Here is a 26,887-nt window from a genome sequence, read left to right on the forward strand (position 1 = left end):
GGTGCAGCCCAAGATATTGACGAGGACGAGTCTTTTGAAGATACGTATTATTGCTACAGACGGGTGTTTTTCCACGGCTCACTTCCCAATCTAATCATCACGCTGCGCGTGCAGCTTGTTATACGATATGACCACCCTGGGAAGTCGGGTAAGTCGTGTGATGGGGTAACTTCACTCACTTTCCAATCTGCTTGAAGAACCATTCTCTGCCACTTTGTTCCGATACCGGTAAGAATGGTCCGGGCGTCCCTCCTCTCAAGGTGATAACGATGCCAGATTGTTCGAGCGACAACGATTGAACATCTTCAAATGGCACCTGCCAGATGACTCTCAGCTTGCGGAGCTGAACATATAGCAGGCGATTGTTGGACAAGATGGCAACGGCATCATCTCCCGGAATGTCTGAGACCTCGTCGTGAGTCTCAAATCATAGTATATCAGATCCACTTACCCAGATGGGCGACATATGACTCGCTGAAGTAAGCTCCTGCATCAAGCTCCTTGAGCCAAGACTGCCCCAAAGCCTCTCGTGGGTTATACGGCTGTCATGATCAGTCGCATCCCTCACAACTGACTCACCCGTAAAACTCCGTCCGATGCTATGTGCCGTGGAAGCCTCACACGATCAAGATCCGCTTGATCAAAGACCGTTGTGGTATTTCTGATACCTTCTGTCGAGGCTGACAAAAAGTCCATCACGCCGACCGCAGGCTTTGTGAAGAGACCAACAAAGCCTTTGCCTACACCTTTCGCAAAACCAGCCGCTCCATCTTTCTCAGCACCTTCCATCGGCTTGGAGGCAACGCCCTCGAAAGCGCTCGTCACACTATCCGCAAATGCGCTGGCACCGGCAGCCACGCCATACCTTGGAAGATGTCAGAGACTTTGGATCGCCATTGACTCACAAGGCATGCTTTGGCTTATTTCTTCGCTGTGTCATTCTTCTCTTGTTTTGATATTCCGTGTCGAGAGTAGCGGCAGAGAGACCCTTGCCCAAACTGCTAGTGAACTTTGTCATACTGTCCGTGATACCAAATACAGTCTTCTTCGCAAAGCTTGTTGCGCCCTGGTAAGATTAGCCTGTGTCCCCACCTGATTCAACTCACCCTGGCGATACCTAAACCAATGTCTTTGTTGCCGTGCATGACCATGCCTTGATACGGCTCGTAGAATATGTCTGAGAATCCAGAACTGATATTATTGAAGAGTCCGACCGGGTTGCCCAAGAAGTCTGCAGAGCCCAACACGCGGTATAGCTGAGCCATAAATTGCTCTTGATAGTGAAGCTGGACTCGTTCGCGAAGAGACGGGATACTCAGACGAGAGTTTTCCAAGAACAGCGCCCTGAAGTTGACCGGTGCGGCGTTCACATTTCCGAGGGTCATAGTCAAGGCATTGAGAGCGAAGTAAAATGGATTTCGTGTGGACACCCTAAGGCAGTGAGTGAACGAATCAGCTTGGAGATCGAATTGGCTCTCGGCTCACTTTTCGTCGACATTGACACGATCTGTTCTCATGAATGACAGCTCAAGGGACATCGGTTGAAGCTGCAAGGCTTCAAAGAAGATGTCTGCCGCTGCATTGGCAATGTCCGGCTCAGGAATTTCCTTGGGATGTTCGATGAGCACGCTGTAGGTTGAGTGAGCAGGTGGACGGTTGAGCGCATCTGGACATACTCTGGAGCTGGTTCCTTCCACGAGGCATCCTCAAATTTGACAAACTCGAGCAATGCAAAGATGAAATCTTCGTCGAGCTCAATGGTCATGGCTTGGAGAAGGATTGTAGCATATTTGATGAAGATAACACCGTGGGCTGCACTCCGTCAGGACTCTCTTGACACGCATCACTCACATCGATCCTTCAGTATTGCTATCGAAGTCTGCAGGGTTGGATGTGACTCTAATTCCTTGCCGTCCTTCGGCACGACCGTAGGATACAGGATAATAGGGAACAGACCCCCGAAGAGCTGATTGTCGATCTGGATCCACTTGCAGTCCACATAGGCGTCATAGTATTGCGGATAATCCGAATAGCCGACAGTAAGACCTCTGAGCGATAAGTACAGGAGTTCGTCGCACTTCTTGGTCACGACTGATATTCCGATCCCTTCGAATTCCAGGACCACCGTCAAATTTGGCTTCTCGTTGACTGCAACTGTCTCGAAGGATCCGCCAGGAATGCTGTCAGTGCTGTCAGAGCGACGCATTGCTCCTTGAGCCTGGCGTGACGGTTTATAGACACTGGTGTCCTCATTGTAAGGCGAAATCACCAAGACTTGAGAACTGCCATCTGCTTGAATGTCCATTGAGATGACTGTTGCACGCTGGCCTTCGCGGCGCTGAGAGATCAGCAACGATTCACATTTCGCGCTCACAGGGATCTTGACTGGTGGCTGGATTCCAATAGCCATCATATCAATATTCTTTGGCAAAGGATTGCCCTCGATCATGAGCCTCATTCGCTTGTGAGGCGCATCTGGATAGTCCCAAGCATAGTCGACAGCCCCATGAGGCTCCAGATCCCTGACAGGTGTGCTTCGTTTCGCGGAATCGGCATCCTTTACCGGTCAGCAATTCGCAAGCTGCCTGACTCACTGTCTGTTGGAAAGTGAATCGGAGATTGGTCTCGTTCTTCAGCTTCAACGGCCACGGCTCAGTCTCGCGCGAGATATACAGGAAAACAGTCGATCCTTGAATATGCGTTTCGACCCTCATCAGATAGGTCTTCTGACCGCGACTGCTGTCCCTGTCCAAGGTCAAGTTGGTCCGTCCAATATCAGAGATACTGAATGGCGCTGTCCACTTCAGCTCAGCATCGTCCGCTGCCATGGTAAACTGCATCGGCGCTCGACTCTGCAACTGATGGATCGGGAGACTGTCACCAGGCTTGAGACTCATCACGTTTTGCGTGCTAGACTGTCGGATCTTCAAGGCATACGAAAACGTATTCTTCACAATGAACCTCGGTGCGATGGTGATGACCTTGGTGAGTTTGTACTTTCCAAGACCTTCGGCGTATGACATTCCGACGAAGTACTCGCTTTCCCCGGTTGAAGCAGGCATGACTACCTGCATATCCGCAGCAACAGGCTCGAAAGAAAGAGGCTTTGACCACTTTGAGTCGTCCACTTTGAGATAGAGCCTGTTACGGCGATCTTCATTGGGGAACGCGACCATGAATGGTGTCGGTGTGTCGCGGTTATGGTCATTGGCGAACAAATCACTCCCAGCCAAGGCTTTCTGTCCCCCAGTCCACGTTTTTGCGGCAATGTCGAACGGCAAACGCGTCTTGTTGAGGAGAATGAAGGGGCTGTAGACCTGTACCTTGAACGACCCGCCGGATCTCGGATACGTGAAGTAGTGAAGCTTCAGCATTAATTTGAGGTCGCGGTGATCTGTGAGATGGAATTCGTGCTCGATCGGCAACTCGGGATCGTCGGTGTTGATGATAGCGTAGTCACTCTGCTTGAAGTCTGGGTACGGTCAGGTCGTGCCAGACCCGTAAGGACTCACTTGTATCTTCCGGCGCGACACTGAGCAAAAGCAAATGCGACAGCTCAACCGTGTGAATTGGACTCGTTCCACCCTTCACCAAGAAATTGCTAGAACTCAAGCCGGTGTTCTTGTCGTGGATTCTAAATTTGAGATCGTAAGGCAGAAGATTCTCTAGCTCAATTGGCGCTCGTAAGACCAGCTTCATGCGAGGATATGACCTGAACATGGTCAGTCAATGATAGCCACGGTCGCTCACCTCGCAGAGATATCCTTCTCGTTGAAATTAGCCTGTGCCTGGAAGTAGAAAGCGGGCTCTTTTGGTGTCTGATGTTTACAGCTAATCGGTCTGATAGGGCGAGCGACCAATTGCTTCCAATGTAGAGGCATAGACCAACTGTAATCAAAGCCGAACCCTCGAAGCGGTCGAATCCGGAACCTCTTCTCATAAACAGCTTCTAGCGGTAGAGGGCAGCTCTGTCCAGGGTTCATCCTGAGAGCACCGCTGCAAGCTTTGCCATGCGAGTCCACAATGACCATTTCAACGGCAAGACTGGTCTGATTATCGACAGTCAAGGTTGATCTGAAGGTGATGACCTTGATATTATTCTCCAACGTGACCTCACACATCAATTGATGGGATATCTTGTCAATCTTCGGCTTGAGTACCAGCGGATATTCACCAGCTCGATCGACCGAGATGCTGCGGATCTTGTCCCACGAGGCATTCTCGATGTGAACCCCGAGCGCATTGTGCCTAGCGGCTGAAATGTTCTCTCGGGTACTTCTTCGGTCCTCAAATCGCCATTGAACATCCGCGCCATCCTCTAGGCGCTTGACGCCGTGTACCGGGGCATTGGTGTCCCGTTTTTCCGGCCAGACCAGGATTGGTAGGCCGGTCAAATTGCGGATCCGGAACGGCGCGTCACTGGTGTCATTTGCACGAGTCTCCTTGATCTTGTTCGAGTCGTTACTCCACATGGTCAGAAGCGTGATGGCCAGCTCGATGAATGCTGACGTCAGATTCATCTCCAACCGATCAGTGGCTGAGAAGCGGACGGATAGCGGGGCGTTTCCGCCGCCCGTGGTAGTTCGATTCACTCTTAGATTAAAGGTCCATGGGTCCAGCAGCGGTTCAAAGTATGAATTCGCCAGGTTGAAGTAGCGAATCGACAGCTGAATAGACGTGGCAAGCTTCATATCTCCAGACCAGTCGTTGATTGCGATCTGGAATTCGGGAGTCGACAAGTGTAGGAACGGCAGCTCTTGCAGATCTCCGACGAGGACCAGTTGAAATCCGTTGATTCGTGCCTTGAGCTGCTCTTTGGATACGATGACTTTGGATCGCTCAGGGCTCTTGCGGATCGTAGAAGCGGGAGCCCGCCGACTCGGAGTCTTGACGGGCACTGCTATGGAGGTCGAATAATCTGTCGTACCATCCGCTGCTACAGTGGATCGCTGAGCTTCTCCACCAGGCTGGTCAGAAGTCTGTGCTCTCTGAGCTGCCGCAGAGGCCTTGTTGACAATGTCGAGAATGAGCATAATGTCAAAATAGGAAGCTCTAAAGATGATCGGATCCGGGATATCGATATCAAAGCTTGTCATCTGCCTCGAGCCCTGTCGGCGAGTGTCCAAGGATAAGGCGACATTGAGTTCGTCCAAGAATTTGACGCGTTCCTTTTCTGTTGCTTTGTCCATCCGACCAAACGACATGCCCATCTTGTCAATCTTGACTGCCAGGATCGATTGCTGCGATACGAGAATCTCCTTAACGTTCAGGAAGATGGCTTGGGATTTTGGGTCAGAGTCATCTGCCACAACAACAATGATAGCGTTGACCACCTCGACGCGGAAGGCAAGTGAGGTCGAGTTGGTGGTAGGCGTCACTTCTTGTTCACTGTTTCCGGACTCCACTGGAGCCGGCTGCTCGGACCGTTCGGCGAATGGACTGATCGCAAATTCAGCTAGTGCGGCTAGTGGCTCTACCGCGAGCGTGAACTTCGGACTGTCCACTGTCACGATCACCATGGCAGAGGAATGATCTCCGCCACTCGAAGTGTAGGACACCACGCTGTGATTGTGAGCAGCGAAGTCGGAAACAAACTCACATTTGGTTCTTGTCATGACCTGCAGCGGGAATGATCTCCCGATGGACGGTATTTCCTGCAGAGGTGTTGGAGAATGACAGCGTGCCTAGGGTGAACTCGAGCTCCATTGCACCATCCGAGAGCTGCTTTAACCCGAGGTTCGTTTGCCGCAGAGCAAATTGAGCAATGCTGTGTTTCTGAAGATCGTCCTCCTGGTGAGCCTGGCCAGAGAACACCTCCAGTGCGATAGAATTGACAGAGAAGTGCAGTTTCATCTTTGTCCACACATCTTCCTTCTTTCCGTCCACTGGAGATGTCACTCTCAGCTCCGGCTCCAGATTCACACTGTTTTCCATTGGTGTGGCGCTATCCGAGGGAGGACCTGAGGATATGGGCCGAGATGGCGTCCCCGGGACAGACTCTGACGTGACATCGTCCATGTTGACGTCTGCCAGCACTTTCGGCAGTGCTTCCAGAACGCGCATGACTAGGCCGTACTGACGCTGTGTCAGAGCCATTTGGACGTCTGACATGCGAGTGACGATCTAGCAATGTCAGCGCAAGACTTTCAGGACAGCTCACCTCAGTGTCCGCCTCTTGATCGCCAGCCCTCTTGCCGATCTGTTTGACATTTGCAGTAATGGCAACATCTTTGACCATCTGCACGCTAGCCATCTTCTCTTCCATCACGATCTCAGAGGTTATGCTGATTCCGTTAAGACTGGCCTCGATGGTGCTGTTGTCGTTCGGATCGCCGAGGTACTGGTTCTTGGCGACAATTTCTCCAAGTCTGAGCACTAAGCGATCAGCCTCGGGACTGGCATTCGAAGGCAGGATGATGATGGGCGTGTTGACCACAATGTCATAGTGCATTCGGGTGACCTCACTGGCGCGCTGGACGGCAGCCTGACTCGCCGCATCGTAGATAGCCTTCATCCGCGCAAATTTGAGAGCAAAGACGTAGAGGTCGCGCACGGGACCCTCAAGGAAGGTGAACTTGAGGGAGCCGGCTTTCAGGACAACGGACGAATTGTAGCCAGGGAAGGTCTCTTCATCCGTCGGGTCAAATGTCTCGTAGGAGAAGTCGGCGAGCTCCTGTCCCTCGATGGATAGAAGAGCTCGAGAATGATCGGCGGGATTCCGCGCGGTCGAGACGTCTTCGAGTGAGAGGTCACCGAGGCGAGCAGCTACACGCAAGGTGCCACTTCGCAGGAAGACTGCGACATCGGCCGAGGGAAGAGTCAACAAGGCGAAGCTCAGCCCGTTGTTCTCGAGTGACACTGCGGACAGATTAGCCGTATTCGAGATTCAGTCCGTACCTGATGCAGTTGTGACCTTTACCCGCACGCGTATCTTGTCAGTTGACTTGGGAGGTGGCATTGGCACATCTGGCTTTTGACTGGAGATTTGAGAATGTCGCCTCGAAGATATCGACTCTGGTGGCTGATCCTGCGGGACGAAGGTCGTCATGATGAAATCGTACAGGCTCAAGATGGGCTCCGGGGCGACCGTTATCCTGAATGTGGATAGCTCCAAATCTACGCTCTGATCCACCCCTTCATGCACAGTCATGAACTGTGGGGAGTCTTTCTGAACCTTCATGTAACGGACCTGTAGAAGTTTGTTTCCTTGGTCGGTATTTTCGTTGGCGGAGGACAATAGGGGGCGTTGCTCTTGGCCTTGCTCGATCATTGCCAGGGTGACAGCGTGCAGAAAGAGGTCGACAGACATGTCATATTTCCTTAGATCAAACGTCAAGCCAAAGCCTTCGAGAGCAGCGGTAGCGAGTGGCCTTTCCTCAGTTGGTGAGATCGACTTGTACAACGAGGTCTGAAGTTTACCAACTGAGAAGGAGAACTGGAAAGTGATCTGCTGCAGATCGCGACGCTGAGTGTCTGTAGTATCGTCATGGGGCTCGTAGAACTTTTCTCCGCCTTTGTCTTCCACCGAACTCTCGTCGTCGTGATCGTCAAAAGTCTTGTGGGAGACAATGGACCGATTATCATCCAGGGTGTACTCTTCCACAGGTTGTTGACGAAAGGTCGGCAAGTGGTCGGCAATACGAGGTACGATCAATTCGTCCTTTGAGGAATCATCACTGTCGAATCTGGGGATCGCAGTGTCGATGAATTTCATCAAATTCTTATACTTGCGATCCGAAAAGTTGACCTGCAATTCTGGAAGGTCGCCCGCGATCTTGAAACGAGTCAGATTTTGAGCATTTGTGATGGCGTTCTGGACCGAAAACGACATATTGATGCGTTCGAGAATGTGCAGATCGGTTTGTCCAGAGCTGTGAGGATCCTCGATGGCTCTCATGCAGGATGCGATACTCGGACCCATGAGGAGTTGGGTTGACTCTAATCTTAGGGAGAGCTTGTCGTACATGAGGTCTTCAAGTTGCCGGAAATCGTCATCGCTGTATTGTCGACCTCGCTTGCTTTGTATCTCTTGCAGCTGTTTCTGATCGGCAAGTTGACTCTCCACAGCTATGTGTCCTGCATCCAGAACCAATGCTTGACTATCCTCTGCGGTGATGTCCATGGGAATGATGATGATCGGAGCGTTCATGTCAACTTTTAGATCGATCGTCTTGTGCTGCTCTAAAGCATATTCCAAACCAGCTCTGGTCTCCTTTCGGATGCCATCCAGTGTCTGTCCAGCTGCATCCAGAAGTGCTCCAATGGACTCCAGTTGACTCGCTGGTGGCTTGAAGAATTGCACAACAGCCTCGACGTAGCCTCGATGATAGATGATCTCGAGATGACGCATCCGGACCGTCACGGAACTATCGGCGTGACCGTCTAGGGGATTCTGCTCCACCTCCATGACAAAGAATGGATCAGCGCTTTCCGGTAAACCATCGTTGATTTCTTCAATGGCACCTTTGACACCTTGAGAATCATCCAGGCTGGTCTGCCGACTCTTGCCTTTGTCGCTATAGGTCGAGGATCGATTCTCGATATCCTTGACGCGTACTATCTGTGGATGAAGTGAACCCGCAGCAGTACCATCATAGACCCTGAAGCCTCCAAGCGCTATTCTGCCGGATAGACTTTCGGTCAGTTGAACGACGTCCGCCGAGAAAGAGTCGAAGACGAGGGCGATGATGTCAGTTGTCGCTCCGTGAGGCTCTGTCCGAAGGGAAAAGGATCCCTTGTTGAGCGTCGCAGATATCCTTGCTTTCATGAAGTCTCTCGGGGTCGACCCCATAGCCGGCGCGGCAGCACGATCGTAGTCGATGATCTCGTCAATCTCCTTTTGCTCCTCTTCTGTCATTCCAGAATCATCTACCTTGGGAACTCCCCATAGCCACTCGTTCCAGGTCTGTCGCTGGGGCTGATTTCGCCGCCGTTCAGCCTCCAGCTTCCTGCGGGTCGCTGCATCCTTTTTCGCTTGAGCTCGGGCCACGGACCTGAAGTACCGAATGTCTTCGTACGACAGCTCTCGCTCCAAGTTGTCCAAATCTTCTGCAGCATCCTTCGGCAAAGGCTTGCCCTCTGGCAAACCAAGCTTTTTGACGAAGACGTCAACATACTTTTTCCTGAGATCCCTCCGTTGGGCAATATAATCCCAAGTCCACCTCTTGTGCCGATCGTGAACTTCGCTCTGGATCGCGTTGAGCGCAAAACGCCATCTGGCTCGGGCTGGATTCGTTTCAAACTCTTCCTCGGGCGGGCGGAATCTGTGGTATTGGTGAGTGCGACGATAAAAGTGGACCACGTCGATCAATGAAAGTGCGTCACGGTACTGATCTCGATCAAAGACGACGCCAATTTCATCAAATATGACTTGAGCGTCGACCTTTGGCTTTTCCTTGCCCATCTGGTGGTTGAGGATGACTCTAGCTTCACCCGTCACTGGTCGTAGGATATACTGTCGGTTGTCATTCTTGGACAGCAGCATGGCGTTGAGCGCGTCCAGGGTTCCTTGGCGATCTTCGGATCCTCTGTCCAAGCTCCCAGTATCCGTGTCAAAATAGACTGACAATGCGCCGAGCTTGACGAGCTTGTGCACACCCTGCACGCTGTCTTGAATGAACGCATCTACCCAATTCGAATCCGTCGATACCGCTTTGAATTCGGTGAGGGTGACCCCTGCGGCAAAGGGATGCTCTGGCGTGCTGAAGGGATCTTCATACCGGACATGAATGTTCCTAACGTGAACTTGAACATTGTCGACGACTTTCGATATGATTGCGCCAATGTACGTTTGTTTCCCTGATACTTGTAAGCTACTACTGGATCGAGGACTCACCCTCATCAGTCGATCCCTGTCCTCCGACCTGCATCGCCGCATTGTCCACTTCTTCAGCACTGCGCAACTTTTCCTGCTTGGTGGCCTGTTCTATCCGTTCATCCTCTTCCAGATCCACCTTCCCCGGTGGTCTAGCTCTCGCAAGAACGTAGACATTCTCGATCGCGACCTTGACCGGCTGTGTCTTGAGCTGTGTCCACGGTATGGAAATGGACAGGCTTCCAATGTCGCCGGCCACGATCTCTACCGGCAGCCCGAATCGCTCCAGGAGGGTTTTCTTCAGATGAAGACCGTGAAATTGGAGATTGCCACTGAACAAGGAGAGGGACAGATCATCGGAGTTCAAATTGTCGACGTAGGGGGAGATGTAAACGTTGATGAGTCGAAGGACAATGTCCTTGAGAGCCTGCATGACGTGTGCGAGGAGATCTTACAGGATCTGCTGTTGCAACGTCTATGGGTCAGATTGTCTGTCTGAGTAGAAGCTGGCCATCCGCAGCGCTTCCTCTCGCCGGGACGCCACCAAGAAGAGGTGTCAAATGGTTGGATACGAGGGAAGGAGTATAGTGGTAGAAGAAGAAGACTACAATATTGGATGCGCTCGTTATTTTGGACGGCAACATCGATGACCTCACTCCATTTTCAGGGAAATTCGCTCAACCACCCACCTACACTCACTCATCATACAACCATCTTTGTAGTCGAATGGGTGCCAACAAGGGTGCTGGGGCTGGCAAAGCAGCTGCGAAGGCTGCCAAGAAGGCTAAACAGGCAGACAAGGCAGCCAAAAAGGAAGCTCAGGCTCTCAAGTCGTCGGCCAGCAAGGGCAAAGGCAAGGCGAAAGATACGCTTCAAGATGAAGAAGAGGATCTAGACTTGATTCTTCAGAGGTATCAGGAGGAGATGAAGGCTGTGAGCGATGGCATGCATAGATGTACGATAAGCAAGTCAATGGCTGATTGCACGAGGTCTGTAGATCGCTGCGCCGACGGTCCTCACACTAGAAGCGCCGCCTCCCCCTCGGACGAATGCCTTATTTTTGCCATCACCTTCGACGCTTGCAGCGGAACCCTCATCGAATCACCTTTACCTGTTGTTCGGGGAGTTCTTCGATGGCAGTCGAGCTACTTTCTACAACTCTGTGCTGCGATATGATATCGCCAAGAATGAATGGAGAGAATACAAAAATGCAGAGGGACCAGCTCCGAGGAGTAGCGCAGCTGGAGTCGGCGTCCCTGGGCTAGGAGAAGGGGGCAGCATAGTCGTTTTCGGTGGGTCAAGAGTAGAAGGAAGGGCTAATGGAATGTAGGGGGAGAGTATGCGTCGCCCACACAAACTTCATTCCATCATTATAAGGACTTGGTGAGTTGATCTTCCCCACAGTCGGCTGAGCATACTAGTGGATTTTCAATATCAAGTCGCACTTCTGGGAGAAGATTGAGTCTCGGAAAGGACCATCTGGACGCAGTGGACACCGAATGGCAGTGTGGAAGCATCTTGTCATCCTTTTCGGAGGATTCATAGACACTGGCATCAAGACAAACTACTTGTCGGACCTATGGATATTCGATACGAATGAGTTGAGCTGGAAACAGATCGAGTTCATTGACAAAAGTCAAGCGCCTGGACCTCGTAGTGGCTTTTCCTTGATTCCTTGCTCCGAGGGTGCTGTCCTCTACGGTGGATATGTCAAGGAATACGTCAAGGGGACAAAACCCAAGGGTGTGCCTTTAGACGATACTTGGATACTCCAAATGGATACAGACTTGTCCAAGATCAAATGGCAAAGACGGAAGCGCTCTGGCTATCCTCCAACTCTTCGTTCAGGCTGTAGCATGTGTCATTGGTCTGCAAAAGGCATGGGCGTGTTGTTCGGCGGTGTTCTGGATGAAGAGAATGACGATGACGAGATGATCAGCACGTTCTACAACGACATGTACGCTTATAATCCGGAAGGGAGAGGGAAGTGGATCAGCTTGAATCTAAAGCGGCCCAAAAAGGCTGGTGGAAGGAGGCGAAAGAAGGTAGCAAAGGCAGCGAATGACAAAGACGAAGAAGAGGACGAGGGAGGAGAAGACTTGAGTGACGATGTCGATATGGCAGAGGCCACGCACGAAATTGTCGAAGAGGAAGAGGACGATGACGACCCAATCAAGACCACACCGTTGACCCGATACAATGCCATGTTGGCGGTGGTTAAAAACACGCTATTCATGTGAGTCAAGGGGCTGTGTCGTCCACTGACGTCTCAGCTACGGTGGAATCTTTGAGACCAGCGTGCCCTCACGGGAATATACTCTGGACGATTTTGTGACGCTAAACTTGGAAAAGCTGGACCGATTCGTCCACATTCGGGGCACAGGACTGGAGGAACTGGAAGCTGAATGGCGCGGCAGTGACGAAGAGGACGACGCAGGATCTGAGTCTGACTCGGATGGAGGTGATTCAGACGAGAGCGAAGATGATGGGGAGGAGGACGTGGTCATGGAGGAGGAAGACGAGGAGACCGAAGAAGCAAAAGAGAAAAGGCACAACGCTTTGAGTCAAGCTGAGAAGGTGGGTCAAACTGTTGAGTTTCGTGCTCACGCTTCAGGATGCGCTTCGTAGACGTGCCCAGTCCTTCCTGGGGGTGTCAAAGGACACAACGAGAGATCAAGACGAGATCTTATCCACTCCTCTGCCGGGAGAAAATTTGCGAGCATTCTATGATCGATCAAGTGAGTAGGGCTATCGAGTCCCGCTAAAAAGCTCAGGACAATACTGGGCAGCCCATGCGTATGAGCGAAGCGGCACGAGAGGCAAGGCTTTGAGGCGCGAAGGCTTTGGTGAGTTGAGATCTTTTACCCGTTCTGATTTTCCTCAGAGCTGGCTCGGAACAAGTACGAAGAGTACAAACCCCTCCTGGAGGAGATCGAGCGGATCCAACGAGAAGCAGAGTTGGACAAGTCTGAGGCTGCAGCTTCGAAACGATCAGGCAATGTTGGAGAAAGAAACAGACGTTGACGTGGTCTGATTCTCGACGACTGAAGCATTCGGTGACGAGAAATATACTAGTATATGTCACTCTCGTGAGATGAGGATGAGAGAAGACACTGTTCAATACTCCGAGTGCTGTCTAAGGTCATGGAAATGCATATGTGATATACAGTTGGAGCTCTCAATCTGATTCGCGAATCCAAATTCTCATGAGTCCATTTTGCGTCTCGAATGAATACTCTAGTCGACCTCTTCGACTGAGGGACCATCGTCGTGTCCAGCAGCACCTCCTGGCATACCGCCTCCTGGCATGCCACCACCTGGCATGCCTCCAGCTCCGCCCTGCGAACCGTAGAATCGCTGCATGATCGGGTTGGCGACGGATTCGAGCTCCTTTTGATGTGACTCGATTTCATCTTTGGAGGCACTGTCGGCTGTGTCCAAGAATTTGACAGTCTCGTCGACCTTGGCCTGGAGAGCCTCCTTGTCCTCAGCGGAGAACTTGTCGGCCTGCTCTGACAAGGTGTTCTTGAGGGAGTAAGTGTAGCTTTCGAGACCGTTCTTGGCCTGCACACGTTCGGCGACTTCAGCATCTGCAGGTATAAATCAGCAAGGGTAACTTTGGAGTAAAGTGTAGCTGCGGCACTCACCTTCTGCCTTGTACTTCTCAGCCTCGGCGAGCATTCGTTCGATCTCTATGAGTCATAGTCAGCATGTCTGTAACTTTCGTCACTGTCGGTCACTCACCATCTTTGCTTAATCTACCCTTGTCGTTGGTGATAGTGATCTTGGAGCTCTTTCCAGTGGTCTTGTCGGAAGCGCCGACGTTCAAGATACCGTTGGCGTCGACATCGAAAGAGACTTCGATCTGTGGGACTCCACGAGGGGCGGGGGGGATACCGGCGAGCTCGAACTTTCCGAGCAAGTTGCAGTCCTTGGTCTTGGCACGTTCTCCTTCGTAGACTTGGATTAAGACTCCAGGTTGGTTGTCGGCGTAAGTGGAGAAGATTTCGGACTTCTTGGTTGGGACTGTGGTGTTTCGCTTGATCAAAGGAGTCATGATACCACCAGCGGTCTCGATACCCATGGAAAGAGCGGCAACGTCGAGAAGCAACAGGTCCTGAGTGGCCTCGGAAGTGTCACCGGTAAGAATGGCGGCCTGGACGGCGGCACCGAAAGCAACGGCCTCGTCGGGGTTGATAGATCTGTTGGGCTCTCGTCCACTGAACATGTCGGCGACTTGCTTCTGGATCTTGGGGATACGGGTGGATCCTCCGACCAAAACTAGAGGCTAGTCAGTAGATGGCCCCCAGCGCACGTTCATGTCACTTACCAATCTCGTTGACGGAAGCCTTGTCCATCTTAGCGTCACGGAGAACCTTCTCGACAGGCTCCATGGTGGATCGGAAGAGGTCCTGGCAAAGTTCCTCGAATCGAGCACGGGTGATGGAAGTGTAAAAGTCAATACCATCGAAGAGAGAGTCAATTTCAATGGTAGTTTGAGCGGCAGAAGACAGAGTTCTCTTCGCACGTTCACAGGCGGTTCTCAGACGTCGGACGGCTCGGGCGTTGCCAGTGATGTCCTTCTTGTTCTTTCGCTTGAACTCCTGGACAAAGTGGCTGACGAGACGGTTGTCAAAGTCTTCTCCTCCGAGATGGGTGTCTCCGGCAGTTGCCTTGACTTCGAAAATACCCTCCTCAATGGTCAAAAGGGACACATCGAAAGTACCACCACCGAGATCGAAGATGAGGACGTTCTGTTCGCCCTTGGCTCCCTTCTTGTCGAGACCGTAGGCGATAGCAGCGGCAGTGGGCTCGTTGATGATACGGAGAACCTCAAGACCAGCAATGAGACCGGCATCCTTGGTGGCTTGACGCTGGGAGTCGTTGAAGTAGGCGGGAACAGTGATGACAGCCTTGGAGACGGTACCTCCGAGGTAAGCCTCGGCGGTCTCCTTCATCTTGATCAGGACCATGGAGGAGATCTCTTCAGGAGAGAATTGCTGCAAAATGTCAGTGACTGACACATCATGATCTAAGCCCAACTCACCTTCTGCTCTCCCTTGAAGTCGACCTGGATGTATGGCTTGCCGGCCTTGTCGATGACAGTGTAGGAGAAGTGCTATGAACCATCAGCATTGCACAGAAGAATATGGTGGCTGACTTACCTTCATGTCGGCCTGGACTTCGGCGTCGCTGAACTTTCGTCCAATCAATCGCTTAGCGTCAAAGACGGTGTTGTGGGGGTTCATGGCGACTTGGTTCTTCGCAGCATCTCCAATGAGACGCTCCGAGTCGGTGAAGGCGACATAGGAAGGTGTTGTTCGGTTTCCTGTGGGAAGGCGACGCTCGTCAGCATCTGGCCTAGGTGGATTGAGATTCTGACTCACCTTGATCGTTGGCAATGATTTCCACACGGTCGTTTTGGAAGACTCCGACACAGGAGTATGTGGTTCCGAGATCGATACCGACAGCTTTGACCATCTTGTCTAGATGTATTGGATGTAGACGTCTAAGTGATACAGTGCAATTGGGAAAATGTTTGTTGAGAACGAGAGAAGATGGAGATTGGAGAATATTTTAATACCATGGACCACCCTGGAGCCACAAAATGACGAAAGTTCTCGCATATTCCACGGTCCTGTGGTTCATTCTAGAATGACACGTCATGATCAGGGGCGAAGATGGGTCACGTGACACGCCTTTCACAGCTGGTGGCTTCGACCGTTTTCGAGAGCAGTGAAGATGGAGCATGGCACATTGTGACAGCGTGTCGAAACATCAGAGATCGTAAGGAAATTGTGGGGCTTAGCAGACAATAGACGCCCAGACTCGCTGGCTACATGGGACTGGAGGTCCAGATACTGTACAATAATTTATACACCTCGATCCACTGCAATTCCTCATAGTGGTTTGGGCATTTTTCCCTGGCTCTCCAAGTTGTACTTGATATTTCGAGAGTATGTAGCGCTGAGATCAGAAGCCATGGTGATTTGGTCAGAGGAAGCGAGGTACTCCTGAGGGGAAAGTAAGCGTGACGGTCATAATCTTCGCCGATCGGACTTTGGCCATAGTCTGGGCAGGGTATGTGCGTACGCCGTCATTCCTCGCAGAGTCATGAGTACGCGAAGGCTTTCGTAAAAGGCCGTGGATCTTCTCTGATAGATATATTGTGCAGAACTCACCTTGATGCAGTGATTTAATTCAAGGACAGCCTCATTCGCCTTGTCCTGTGACGCACATGAGCTCAGAACTCAGGCTGATTCTATCTCACGTACCACGTTGTTCACGATTCTTTCCAACAAGACTGCCTGCTCTGCTTCGTGAGGGTTTTCCATATCGCTTGAAGGGTCAATGGAATGATACTGATACAGTCGCGATTGAATCATTGATGGACGCGACGAACATGATGACCGGCAGTCGCCGCTGAAGAATTCTTCCCACGGTGGAACCATTTTACAACCACTGCACGCGAAGTGTCCTACGCGCAAAAGTTCATGTCTGCTCATCTTTGACTGTCGACTTCTGCTTCTTCTCTGTGTCTCTTTGTTCCTGCTCGTCAGACGGAGCTGATTGTTCTGGGACCCGAAGCCATAACAAGAACTGTGGCACAGGCGTACTTCTTAATTCCCTGGGCAGTCCCGAGTTCAGTGCAGGTCGCCCACCATGTCCGACGTCGTTCTGGACAAAAAGCTGTTCTTCAAGAGGGCTAAGAGCATCTTTGATGCGTGGGACAAACCGAATGCAGATGCCGAGATTCTCAAGGATCTAAAGTGTCTCGCGATGATGATGGGCGATGCGAGTGACGAGGGGTCATCCTATACCAAAGTTGCAGCTCTTCAGGTATGACGGAAGCTACAGTGGCTGTAAGGCATCGCCACTGACACTACAACACCAGACATTCCTCCTCGGCTACGAATTCCCTTCTACTCTCCTTCTGTTCACTCAATCTCCACGTCGAATCACTTTCGTCTCTAGTCCTTCCAAAGGCAAGTTGATCAGCTGACGAGATCTGCCAGTGCTGACCTTTCGGTTAGCCAAGATACTCGCACAGATATCGACCACAGATGGCATCGAGATTGATATTTTGGAGCGGGCGAAAGGCGATGCTGGTTCTCGTGAGCTGCGAAATGTCTTGTCGATACTGAAACATTTAGATGTCATTCCTGGTGCGATATCGGCACTCGGAGGGGGCAAGATCGGGACATTGCCAAAGGATAAACCCACTGGAAAGATGGCGGATGAGTTCATGAAGGCGTCAGTATCCAGGCACTACTTGAGTTCATCATCTGATCCGCGGACAGGATCTCTGAAGGAAAGCCGCCGATAGAGGCCGTCGATATGGCACCGGCTATGTCTTGCGTGCTCGCAGAGAAGGATGGAGAGGAGATGGTTTGTTACGATTAGGATATCTTTCGAGGCTGACCCGCTGTTAGAAAAACATGATCACGAGTGGAAAATTGACCTCAACAGCTATGATACATTATTTCAAGCCAAAGATGGAGTCCATCATCGACAAGGGAACAAAAGTCCCGCACAGTCAGCTGGCTGTGTACGTGAACTTACAGTGGTGCTTGGGCATTACTGACTCTGTGTCAGCCTTGTCGAGGAGAAGATTGGGAGTGATGACAAAGAGGCTGATAAAAAGCTTTGGTCCAAGAACCCATCATTAGGCGATGTGAGTCAAATTTTCAGGTCGACAGACCTCTCTCATAACTTGCAGGTCGACTTTAGCTCAACCGAATGGGTGTATCCACCAATCATTCAGTCTGGCGGGCGATATGACCTCAAGATCTCCGCTGTGTCAGATGATAGGGTACTCTCTGCCGGCATCATCATCGCAAGTCTAGGTCTTCGATACAAAAATTATTGTACAACCATGGCCCGAACATTCCTCATCAGCCCCACGAAGAAACAAGAGAGCTACTACGCCGCGCTGCTGGAGGCGAGAAACGAGGCTCTGAACGTAATAAAGGATGGAGCAGTGGCAAAGGATGTGTATGCACACGTCCACAGCTTTTTGGAGGGCAAAAGTGCAACCCTGGGTCAGGCTTTCCAGAAGAATATGGGATTTGCAGTGAGTCACAGACCATGAGGTAACTGAACTGATCATTATCAGACCGGTATCGAGTTTAGAGATTCACACAATATGCTGTCCCCCAAGAATGGTCGTACGCTCAAGGAGAACATGGTCTTTGTCGTTTCCATTGGCGTCAGCGATCTGTCGGACAGCAAGAGCGGGGACAAGACGTGAGTGAAGCTTGTGCGATGTCCCATCGCTTGCTAAATCCAGCAGATACTCCCTGTTACTGACCGATACTGTAAAAGTCGGCAAGGAGGCTTCTACGGTGCTGACGGATGGATGCACGAAATTGAAGGATGTGATCATGGAGCTGGATGTGAGATATTCTGTAAATCTCTATAATGCTGACGAGTTATCAGGAGGAGGAAGAGGATGCTGTCGTCGAAGCACCAAAGCCTAAAGCAAATGGATCGTCAAAGCAAGCAAACGGCAAAGGCAAGGAGAAGTCGCCACTCAAGACACGTGGAGGAACTACGGTCGGTCGAGGTGTTGGAGCGACCAAGACACGAGGTGGACAGCGAGAGCAAATCGAACAGACCACGGCGGAAAAGATCCGTCCGAATCAGGAGCGACTTCACGCCGAGAGACACAACGCTGGTCTGAAGAAGTGGGCGAACGGTGGCAAAGGAGGAAACGATGCCGAAGACAAGCCGGTGAAGCGCTATGAGAGCTACCGACGTGAAGAGCAGCTACCACGGGGAGTCGAAGATCGACGGCTTTACGTGGACGAGCAGCGGCAGACGGTCGTCTTGCCGATCGGAGGATATGCCGTTCCGTTTCACATCTCTACCATCAAGAACGTAACCAAGACCGAGGAAGCGGAACACATCGTTCTCAGGATCAACTTTCAGTCTCCTGGTCAGATAGCTGGAAAGAAGGAGGATATGGTGATTACTTAAAGTCTCACTCACAAGCTAACGATTCGCAGCCATTTGAAGATGCCGACGCTCACTTTGTTCGATCCGCGTCATTCCGGTCCACCGACCAACGCCACATGCTCAAGGTTTTAGAGAGCATTACAGCCTTGAAAAAGGCGGCAACGAAGCGAGAGGCGGAGAGGAAAGAGATGGCCGATGTCGTCGAGCAAGAAAAGCTGGTCGAGATCAAAGGTGAGCGGTGGATCGGGGGCAATGCTGATGGACAAAGGCCGTGGCCCATACACACTTAAACGGGTATTTCCTCGTCCAGCGGATGGCAAGAAGATGGATGGCAGTTTGGAGATTCACCAGAATGGTGTCCGGTTCCGACCTGATGGTCCGTCCTCCAAGATTGATGTCCTCTTCTCCAATGTCAAGCATCTCTTCTTCCAGCCCAGCGAGAAAGAGCTCATCGTTCTGATACACTTGCATCTGATCTCGCCGATCATGCTCGGCAAAAAGAAGACCTATGTGAGAGGAGTTTCCCGTATCATACATTGACTGACTCCGTCCAGGACGTCCAATTCTACCGTGAAGTCACCGATATGGCGTTTGACGAGACCGGAGGCAAGAGGCGGCGCGCGAGATATGGTGACGAGGATGAGATTGAGCAGGAACAAGAAGACAGAAAGCATCGACAGCTGTTGGACAAGGAATTTTCCGAGTTCGCTCATCGAATCGAGGTTCAAGCTCAAGCTCAACAATTCGAGCTCGAAGTGGATATGCCATTCAGAGACTTGGGCTTCAGCGGTGTGCCACATCGGTCCAATGTCTTATTGGTCCCAACAACGCATTGCTTGGTTCATCTATCCGAGACTCCGTTCCTGGTGATCACGCTGGCCGAGGTGGAAGTGGTCCATTTGGAGCGTGTGCAGTTTGGATTGAAAAACTTTGACATGGTCTTCGTCATGAACGACTTCAAGAAGGCACCGATACACGTGAACAATATCGATGTGACGCACTTGGACAATGTCAAGGAATGGCTAGAGTGGGTCACATGTTCAGAATCTAGCTAAACGGACAGCTCCTGCGATGTGCCTATATCTGAAGGCCCAGTCAATCTTGCTTGGAACCAGATCATGAAGACTGTGGTGGATGACCCCTATGCCTTCTACGAGGAGGGAGGTTGGGGGTTCCTCACGGGCGGGGGCGAAGTGAGCTCGAGACGGTCTCTTTAGGTCCATGCTGACATGGCGTCTCAGGACTCAGAGGAAGAGTCGAGCGAGGAGGGATCAGAATTCGAGGCAGATTCCGATGCCTTTGCTGAGGAATCCAGCGAGACGGACTCGGACGGTTCTGATTGTGGGTAGACGCTACGCAGGATATCAAGTAATATGCTGAAACTAATCGGGTCAGTCGACGACGACGATGCGTCAGACGAGAGCGGTAGCTACGATGAGGAGTCTGAGGGTGAAGATTGGGACGAACTGGAGCGAAAAGCAAAACGAGGTCAGTGTTGTGGGATTTGCGATTGAGCGAAAACCTGACCCCGTCACTACAGATGACGAGAGACGTAAAGACAAGGGAGACGTGTCTGATTCGGGCAAGAAGAAGAAGGGCGGAAGGAGATGAGCTGTGTATTCGAGGGGAGTCAAGGGGATACAACCTCATTTATCGCATCACGAGCATGTACTGAGTATGATACACTGAGGCGTACTGCTTGTCTGTGATATGGTGGCGAGAAAAGTCAGGACTCATCCTCGACTCATGATCCATATTCCATCCTAGCTCTGGGATCTTCTGCTCCGGACTTGGTTCAAAGGACCGACAAAGACAATCGTCATTTTGTCGATCTAGTCAAAGGAGCCACACGAATAGGATCACTCCGTGACCCCTTGCCGATGTCCATCATCTGAAAGGTGAAGCTTGAGCTTGCATGACTTGCGTGGAGATAGAAAAAGAGACACTGTGGAGGGGAGTTCTAGGCATCCTTGTTCTTTCCCACCATTATCGCGCAGTCCAGCTGTATCGACATGTTCTTCACTCGATTCCGCGAAAGGTTCGTCAAAGTAGCCTATTCGAATGCTCTTGCGGGTCCTGCCGTAGCGCTGGCGCTATCGACCTTATCCCTACTGCTTCTAGTGCTCGTCTTGCTCTCTGTACCGGGTCCTATCAAAGGCTTGTACTGGTTCCAAGTTGACGGTCAACATACTGGAAGCGGACCTCTCAAGTCGGGTGTGCTTGGATGGTGTGGTGAGTCGAATGGGGTCGTGGGAAATCAAGTCTTTGCAGCTGCTGATGAAGAATAAAACAGAGACCGATACATCCAACTGCACGTATGCGCCTTTATCTGATAATGGCTACCTGTCGACCAAGATCAATACTGGTGAAGCATTGACAGTCCGTATGATGTTGCCTTTGGGTAAGCCAGTTCCATTAATAGTCCGAATGTATCGCTATCCCAGCTGATCAGCACATAGCCTGCTATTGGGCCATTGTCACGCTCGTTTCTTGGGTCCTCCTCTTGGTCGTTGCCAAAGTCGGGTACGCTATCCGAGACCTCGACTCCATCACGAGACATCTTCGAGTGGCCGTCATGGAAGCTTGTGTCCTGTGTATCACACTGTTCGGCAACGTTCTCTGCTGGTTGGCCTTTGGCTTTGGTCGAAACGCCTTCTTGTCAGTCCAAAATGGAGGTGGGAATCCCAAATCAGGTCAAGCGATGGAAACGTGAGTAACGTGCTAGATTGCTCAGAGATTGACATGTTTCAGAACCGCTGTCGCAGCGCTCATGTCTCTCCTATCCTTCTTTTTCGCCATTTGGGGCCTTCATCTCCGTCTGAGAGCTGCCCAGAAACACTGGAAAGAAGAAGCTGTCATGGTTCGACGGCGATCCATGGCTCTTTCTGCTCAAGGTATCCCCTTTGACGAACATGGCAGACCCAAGACCTCCCTCGGAGTGACGACTGAAAAGTCCGGGTCGATTCCAGAATACAGCATGGGTTCAACCCAGAGAGGATCCATGGTAAAGGACGCTAGTGAGGAGGAAATCCTTGACGCCAATCTCGCCCAAGCGCGCCGAAATTCGCGAGATCAAGAGATGATGATTCGCAGGGCGTCGTAGGTGACCAAGCATAGTCAAATGCTGACTGTTCCAGAATGATCTCGCCCAGCGACACGCCTTATGCCGCAGCGCAAAACGCCATGGTCGACCGATGAATCTCGAGTCGCAGGCGGACGAGCCCAACGCACAAGTTTGCGTGCACTAGTTCTGTTCCCTGTTACCTCTGTAGAATGCGAACTCGGTGCAAGTCACCCATCAGTACACGATAGAATCAGCAATGTATAGCCTGTTTGATGTAGCATGAAACTCGGCAATACATCCCTCCAGCATGCCTGCGCATTCACCGAGCACCGTACCCTGTGGACGCACTATGGCTTACGCCCAAATTCCCATTAGGTCCGTTTGGCGACTTGGCTGCTTCCTTCTTTGCCCGCTCCTCGGCCACTGTCTGTCCAGCCGGTCGTGTGACCTCAAATTGACTTGCGTCCACCATGAAGTCCTCGCCAGTGTTATGCCTGCTGAATATACGCGGATCCCATAGGGTGACAGAGCCTCGAACCCATTGGGGGGAAGGAAGGTCGAGAGGGGTTGAAGTGAGTTGTTGAGAAGTCATCCAAACCTGCATCTCCATGTGGAAACGCCACCCTCGATTGAATCTAGAGTGGTCAACCAGGCACACTTGGAGTCACCCACAATTCCTCTGCGGCTTCCAATTGCAGCAAGTCACCAGGGCACATGTAAAACGCGTAGAATAAGGTCTCCTCAGAAAAGAGACCGATTTTCGACTCGACCGCTGGGGCGTTGACGTGGTAGCATGATGGGGTGTGGTATGGCTCCGTGATGTTTTGGCGAGGCAGAGACGATTGATCTATCCACGGTGTGGCAAAAGTCGTGAACAGAGGACTAAGAAAGGTCAGCCAACGTTATCACTGAGGCCAAGCAGATTCACTCTGATTGGTCCAGATCCACACCCAACTCGCTCAGCTCCTCGCCAAACAGCAGTCTTCCTCTGTCCTTGCCTATTCCCATCTTGATCTCATATAAAAGAGCCTTCAGACCCCATTTGTCAACCGGAGAGCTTAAAATCTGTTGGACAGGTCGCATGATCGGTTCATTTCTATTCGGACTGTGTCTGTTCCAAGTCTCCATACCGCCCGCAGAAGGTAACGGCGGATTTGTTGACGGTGTAGCAGATGTGGACTGTGATGTGGAGGCACCATTGACGAGAGATGGGGACGGTGGTTGTTGAGCGGATCTCAAGTATCCCATCTGCACAGCACGTCAGCATAAGCTTGATACTTTGCTGCGTTGGATGCAACACACCCTCTCCTTGTCGCCTTGAGCCCCCAGAGCTGGGAAATCTTCTCCACGCAGACTCTCTCCTGGTAGGCCATTCGTCTGTACGCTTGGGGAGGCGCCTATACCGGGCGGTGGTGGTGGTGCTAATCCCGCGCCTCCTTGCATGTAGACCTGCGGTAGGAGCTGATTTGTAGAGGATGTTGACGGCGCTTGTGGTTGAGCCTGAGCGGCATAGGATGGATGAGATTGCTGTGAGCCTAGAGCAGGAAAGTCGGCTGAATCTGCAGTCGGTGCAAATCTCAGTGAACATGACGAGAACTTGACCGGATACTTGACTTACCTGACCCTCTGGATCCAAAGCCTGGAGGTGCGGCTCGCCCTAGTCCACCTAATGGCGGGAAACCGGGTCCACTAGAGCCTCCGGGAGCTGTATTGGCTCCCATACCAGCCGCAGACCCTCCATTGGTTGTCCTTGTTCCCTGTTGAGTTGCCTGTTGACCTGCCGTAGCATAGTATAAAGAACTCGACGGATTGGAAGGTTGTTGAGCTGTCGATCGATAACCCGCTGGCATAGGTTGAGCTGGTGTACGTGAGGCTAAAGGTGCCAAATCAGAACCAATGCTGACCATCCGCGAGCCAAGACTTACCTGGTTGACGGCTCATTTCGTTCGTGGGATGATCCAGGTTTAACGAGGTATTGAGAATGGACTGAGAGTCTGAGGGGATTGATAAAGGGTAAGGAGGATCAAAGACGCGACAATGTCAGCGATACTCTATGCAGCGGCACTATTTGGATGAAGCTGCTCACGAAGGATACTATACACCTGCTATCTTCAATGACCGATGCCTATAGCATCAGAAGAGCAAGCGGGATACAATGATTGAACGAGACTCCTTGGTGGCCCAAAGTGGGAGATGAGACCCGGGTCGGTCATGATGAAGGAAGGGAAAATACCACGTCAGACGATATTAAAGACGGAAGATTATTGGAGCCCCTCGGTTATAGAGTTCGCAGCGTAAAGATTGGACGGGGCATGCATTCAGTGAGCAATCTCACGATCACAATCATTCCTTGAGCTACGACCATGGTGAGATCAGATGCATGATCATAGGCAGAGATAGCTGACTTCTTGCAGTCCGAGCTCAGGTATACCGCCAATACTCAGCTGGAGCAGCGTAAGCGGGCCTTTATCCATGCATATGTCATGACTCACCATTATCTACAGTACACGCTCGTTACACTGGTACAGGGCACGCCGATACCACCAAATAGTGCGTATGAAGCGACTCTCGAAAGTCTGGCTGACCCGATTGCAGTGAATGGATGACACATCAACATCGGGACACTCTCGCCTCTATCGCTGGACACCCACCATTATTGGCTTACCTCGCCATCGCGGATGGCGAGTGTCAAGCGAGGTCGAAGTTTGAGGTCATAGAGGTGCGCACGTTATCGTGGACTTGCTTGCTGATCCGGTTCAGAAAATGCTGCAGCCTTGTGGCAAGCCGCCCGGCAAGACGGATTAGACTCCATCTCCCATTCACTGTTGTATCTATAACATTCCACCATGGATCAAGGCATGCATCAAGAGCAGGTGTATATGTGACAAGTGGATTAAGAGGTCGTGAAGAGAAAGACATGGACGTGGTCGTATAACAGAGACTCTTGCTGCAGATCATCGTCGTCCGACGGTGCCACTGCCTTGGCGATGGTAAGCTGCAAGCTGATCCAATTCGCCCTGGAAGATCAGCACCATTTCGGAGCGGGGACCCACCTCGAGAGCCTTGATTGACGTATGGGCGTTTTCCAGATCCTTGTTGAGACGATCTCTCTCCGCGATGAGCTGTATGTATCAGCCAGTGAAGCCCGCTCGCCCCTCACATGCTGCTCCCATTGCCTGAATCTTGCCTCTTCCAACTTGACCTGCTCTGTGAACCTCTTCCTGAGCTGCTCTTCCTCGTCCTTGTATTTGGGATTGTCGAGCTTCTTGACCTTGGGCTCCCCGAACTTTCTTGTCTCCATTTGAGCAAGTCTATATGCCTCGTAGTGGTTCTCCTCGGTTGACGTCTTCAGGTCAAGGAGATATGTCCGGATAAGCAATGACCTGAGTTTTTTGAAATCACAGTGGTCTTCATTCTCCACTTAGACGCGAGTTCAACTGATGTGCTTTCCTCGTCTAGCCCACTCACCCTCTGCCACGCCCCATAGGTACTCGCGACCCTTGACAACTCTGCCATCCGGTGTTGTCACGTCATCTGTGCTACCAATGATAGAGAACGGCATGACGGAGTGCATGCTGCGAGCATGATCGGCTGCGTTTTGGTCCTCGGAGTCGATAGGCGGGACATAGACCTTGATGCCTTGGGCTTCGATTACAGCTCGAACCTGAGCGGGTGAGCATGAGCTCATAGCAAATGTACGCACTCTGATCTTGAAGTTGGCCAGATCCTCCGGAGTCATGGTGTCAGCTTTGGCAATGACCGGGATCAAGTTGACGCGGGTTCCGAGACGTTTCATGATTTCCACATCGAGAGGTTTCACGCTAGTCTGTGGTCAGATACAGTAGCGATAGAAAGGGGTAGCTCACGTCAATCCACTCGGCTTCAGGAAGTACAAGCACGCGTGAATTCGCAAGTCTTGTTTGTCGGATCTGTGAGGTTGTTGCTCCTGTCGCATGTAAGACTCGTGTTGGTCGTCGATGAAGTCGACGATGGGGGACCAACTGGGAAGTATCAGCAACGTTGACTTTGTCTTCGCCCCCACCTGTCCTTGTTGTTGACGTAGTCGCCGAATCCAGGTGTGTCAATAACAGTCAACTGAACACGTATAAGCTGCCTTCATACTTAAACCTCTTGCGGCCCACCTTGATATTGAACCCCCGCTCCTCCAGATCCGCCTTGAGAATCTCAACTTCCGTCGTCTTATCCATCTGCTTTGCGAATCTGTAGCACAGTGTGAGCTTCTTATCCAATTCCGAACCTACCTTTGCCGGTAGTTTCTCGGAGCACAGATTTCAGTCGCGAACAAGGTGTTGATCAGGGTTGTCTTTCCGCTGCCAGATTCACCGCAGACCATGATGGTGAAGTAAGAGCCTTTGCTATTGACAATCTTGTGCCGCTATAGAAATCTTCAGCTGGGCAGATCCTCACACATGGTCTAGCTAACCTGGTTAGGCAAGCTGTAAAGGTATGAGCGTCGTTCCGCAGGTAGAGTCAAAGACACTCACTTTGCGATTCCAATACCGTCAGACATGATGTATGAATTGTCCCCGCTATCGAATGCCAAGGTAGCGAGCAAGTGTCCTGCACTGCAGATGGACGATACGAGGAACGAATGATACCGTAGACGATTGAGGAATGGACAATGTAGAGGAACGTCGAACCGTGCGGAGACTCAGAAACGCGGCAGCGGAAGCAAATTTCAAACGGGGCGGCAACCGTGGTGCATGGGATTGCCTTGTGAATCAATATGTAGGGTATGTAAGGCCTGTCCAGGCGATAGTGCTAGCACCGTAATTCTGTTCGATGATATACTCCCCTCTCTATGACGATATATACCCTCTCGGACCAGGTCTCCATTCTATGAAGTCACCGTATGATAATATTCTACTTAGACACTACTCGCCGCCACTGTTTTGTCAATTCGAACTATACACGCTCCCAAATCAGAAGAAACGGTCGCCTGGTTCTGCCAATGTTAGTTAGACCTGTCAGCGACTGTGAAATGATCATCTCTGATACGTTTGCCAATGGAGCACCTCCTCATACTACGA

General features: G+C 51.4%; 9 protein-coding genes across 9 annotated transcripts; 4 read left to right on the forward strand and 5 right to left on the reverse strand.

The window, feature by feature from the left end:
* Positions 1-90: 90 nt before the first annotated feature.
* Positions 91-10,247, reverse strand: BD324DRAFT_651887 (putative late endosome to vacuole transport-related protein; the record flags this gene model as incomplete). The annotated part of the gene is made up of 17 exons (XM_022018409.1): positions 91-136; positions 180-402; positions 452-542; positions 580-865; positions 906-1,066; positions 1,107-1,431; positions 1,486-1,629; positions 1,677-1,812; positions 1,852-2,338; positions 2,375-2,557; positions 2,595-3,472; positions 3,513-3,712; positions 3,751-5,562; positions 5,600-6,123; positions 6,161-6,858; positions 6,898-9,798; positions 9,836-10,247. 17 exons carry the CDS (start codon positions 10,245-10,247, stop codon positions 91-93), a joined length of 9,507 nt encoding a protein of 3,168 aa, XP_021870106.1.
* A 184-nt stretch (positions 10,248-10,431) lies between these two features.
* Positions 10,432-12,946, forward strand: BD324DRAFT_629737 (hypothetical protein). The gene is made up of 8 exons (XM_022016248.1): positions 10,432-10,747; positions 10,812-11,106; positions 11,145-11,197; positions 11,236-12,050; positions 12,088-12,391; positions 12,429-12,552; positions 12,589-12,660; positions 12,699-12,946. Exons 1-8 carry the CDS (start codon positions 10,541-10,543, stop codon positions 12,836-12,838), a joined length of 2,010 nt encoding a protein of 669 aa, XP_021870107.1. The 5' UTR covers positions 10,432-10,540; the 3' UTR covers positions 12,839-12,946.
* Positions 12,947-12,949: 3 nt separating this feature from the next.
* BD324DRAFT_629741 (putative heat shock protein 70) lies at positions 12,950-15,372 on the reverse strand. Its single transcript, XM_022016249.1, has 7 exons — positions 15,202-15,372; positions 14,980-15,143; positions 14,862-14,933; positions 14,145-14,814; positions 13,559-14,095; positions 13,462-13,506; positions 12,950-13,404 (listed from the first exon to the last, which is right to left on the reverse strand). Exons 1-7 carry the CDS (start codon positions 15,293-15,295, stop codon positions 13,052-13,054), a joined length of 1,935 nt encoding a protein of 644 aa, XP_021870108.1. The 5' UTR covers positions 15,296-15,372; the 3' UTR covers positions 12,950-13,051.
* A 1-nt stretch (position 15,373) lies between these two features.
* Positions 15,374-16,178, reverse strand: BD324DRAFT_629750 (DASH complex subunit Dad4). Its single transcript, XM_022016250.1, has 3 exons — positions 16,090-16,178; positions 15,997-16,041; positions 15,374-15,828 (listed from the first exon to the last, which is right to left on the reverse strand). The coding sequence occupies exons 1-3, from the start codon at positions 16,147-16,149 to the stop codon at positions 15,715-15,717; spliced, it is 219 nt and encodes a 72-aa protein (XP_021870109.1). The 5' UTR covers positions 16,150-16,178; the 3' UTR covers positions 15,374-15,714.
* A 181-nt stretch (positions 16,179-16,359) lies between these two features.
* Positions 16,360-20,479, forward strand: BD324DRAFT_516118 (FACT complex subunit SPT16). Its single transcript, XM_022012977.1, has 16 exons — positions 16,360-16,654; positions 16,710-16,800; positions 16,849-16,929; positions 16,969-17,068; positions 17,116-17,203; positions 17,248-17,363; positions 17,411-17,489; positions 17,535-17,888; positions 17,931-18,061; positions 18,108-18,210; positions 18,254-18,781; positions 18,823-19,003; positions 19,041-19,282; positions 19,327-19,799; positions 19,836-20,260; positions 20,313-20,479. The coding sequence occupies exons 1-15, from the start codon at positions 16,478-16,480 to the stop codon at positions 19,987-19,989; spliced, it is 2,898 nt and encodes a 965-aa protein (XP_021870110.1). The 5' UTR covers positions 16,360-16,477; the 3' UTR covers positions 19,990-20,260; positions 20,313-20,479.
* A 374-nt stretch (positions 20,480-20,853) lies between these two features.
* On the forward strand, positions 20,854-21,668 carry BD324DRAFT_570172 (hypothetical protein; the record flags this gene model as incomplete). The annotated part of the gene is made up of 4 exons (XM_022013048.1): positions 20,854-21,004; positions 21,066-21,173; positions 21,232-21,481; positions 21,524-21,668. Coding segments are annotated over 4 exons (654 nt in total), but the record flags the coding sequence as incomplete, so codon positions are not given.
* A 487-nt stretch (positions 21,669-22,155) lies between these two features.
* BD324DRAFT_581271 (hypothetical protein) lies at positions 22,156-22,919 on the reverse strand (the record flags this gene model as incomplete). The annotated part of the gene is made up of 3 exons (XM_022013490.1): positions 22,156-22,471; positions 22,509-22,718; positions 22,765-22,919. 3 exons carry the CDS (start codon positions 22,917-22,919, stop codon positions 22,156-22,158), a joined length of 681 nt encoding a protein of 226 aa, XP_021870112.1.
* Positions 22,920-24,171: 1,252 nt separating this feature from the next.
* Positions 24,172-24,713, forward strand: BD324DRAFT_629763 (splicing factor 3B subunit 5/RDS3 complex subunit 10). The gene is made up of 5 exons (XM_022016251.1): positions 24,172-24,202; positions 24,251-24,290; positions 24,341-24,386; positions 24,432-24,555; positions 24,597-24,713. The coding sequence occupies exons 1-5, from the start codon at positions 24,200-24,202 to the stop codon at positions 24,639-24,641; spliced, it is 258 nt and encodes an 85-aa protein (XP_021870113.1). The 5' UTR covers positions 24,172-24,199; the 3' UTR covers positions 24,642-24,713.
* Positions 24,714-26,590, reverse strand: BD324DRAFT_629770 (putative cytokinesis-related protein). Its single transcript, XM_022016252.1, has 11 exons — positions 26,342-26,590; positions 26,281-26,293; positions 26,099-26,232; positions 25,979-26,057; positions 25,879-25,931; positions 25,703-25,837; positions 25,540-25,657; positions 25,305-25,500; positions 24,997-25,256; positions 24,890-24,958; positions 24,714-24,853 (listed from the first exon to the last, which is right to left on the reverse strand). Exons 1-11 carry the CDS (start codon positions 26,365-26,367, stop codon positions 24,791-24,793), a joined length of 1,146 nt encoding a protein of 381 aa, XP_021870114.1. The 5' UTR covers positions 26,368-26,590; the 3' UTR covers positions 24,714-24,790.
* Positions 26,591-26,887: the final 297 nt, after the last annotated feature.

Source organism: Kockovaella imperatae (genome assembly GCF_002102565.1).
Source record: "Kockovaella imperatae strain NRRL Y-17943 chromosome Unknown BD324scaffold_9, whole genome shotgun sequence".
Classification (NCBI taxonomy): Eukaryota; Fungi; Basidiomycota; class Tremellomycetes; order Tremellales; family Cuniculitremaceae; genus Kockovaella; species Kockovaella imperatae.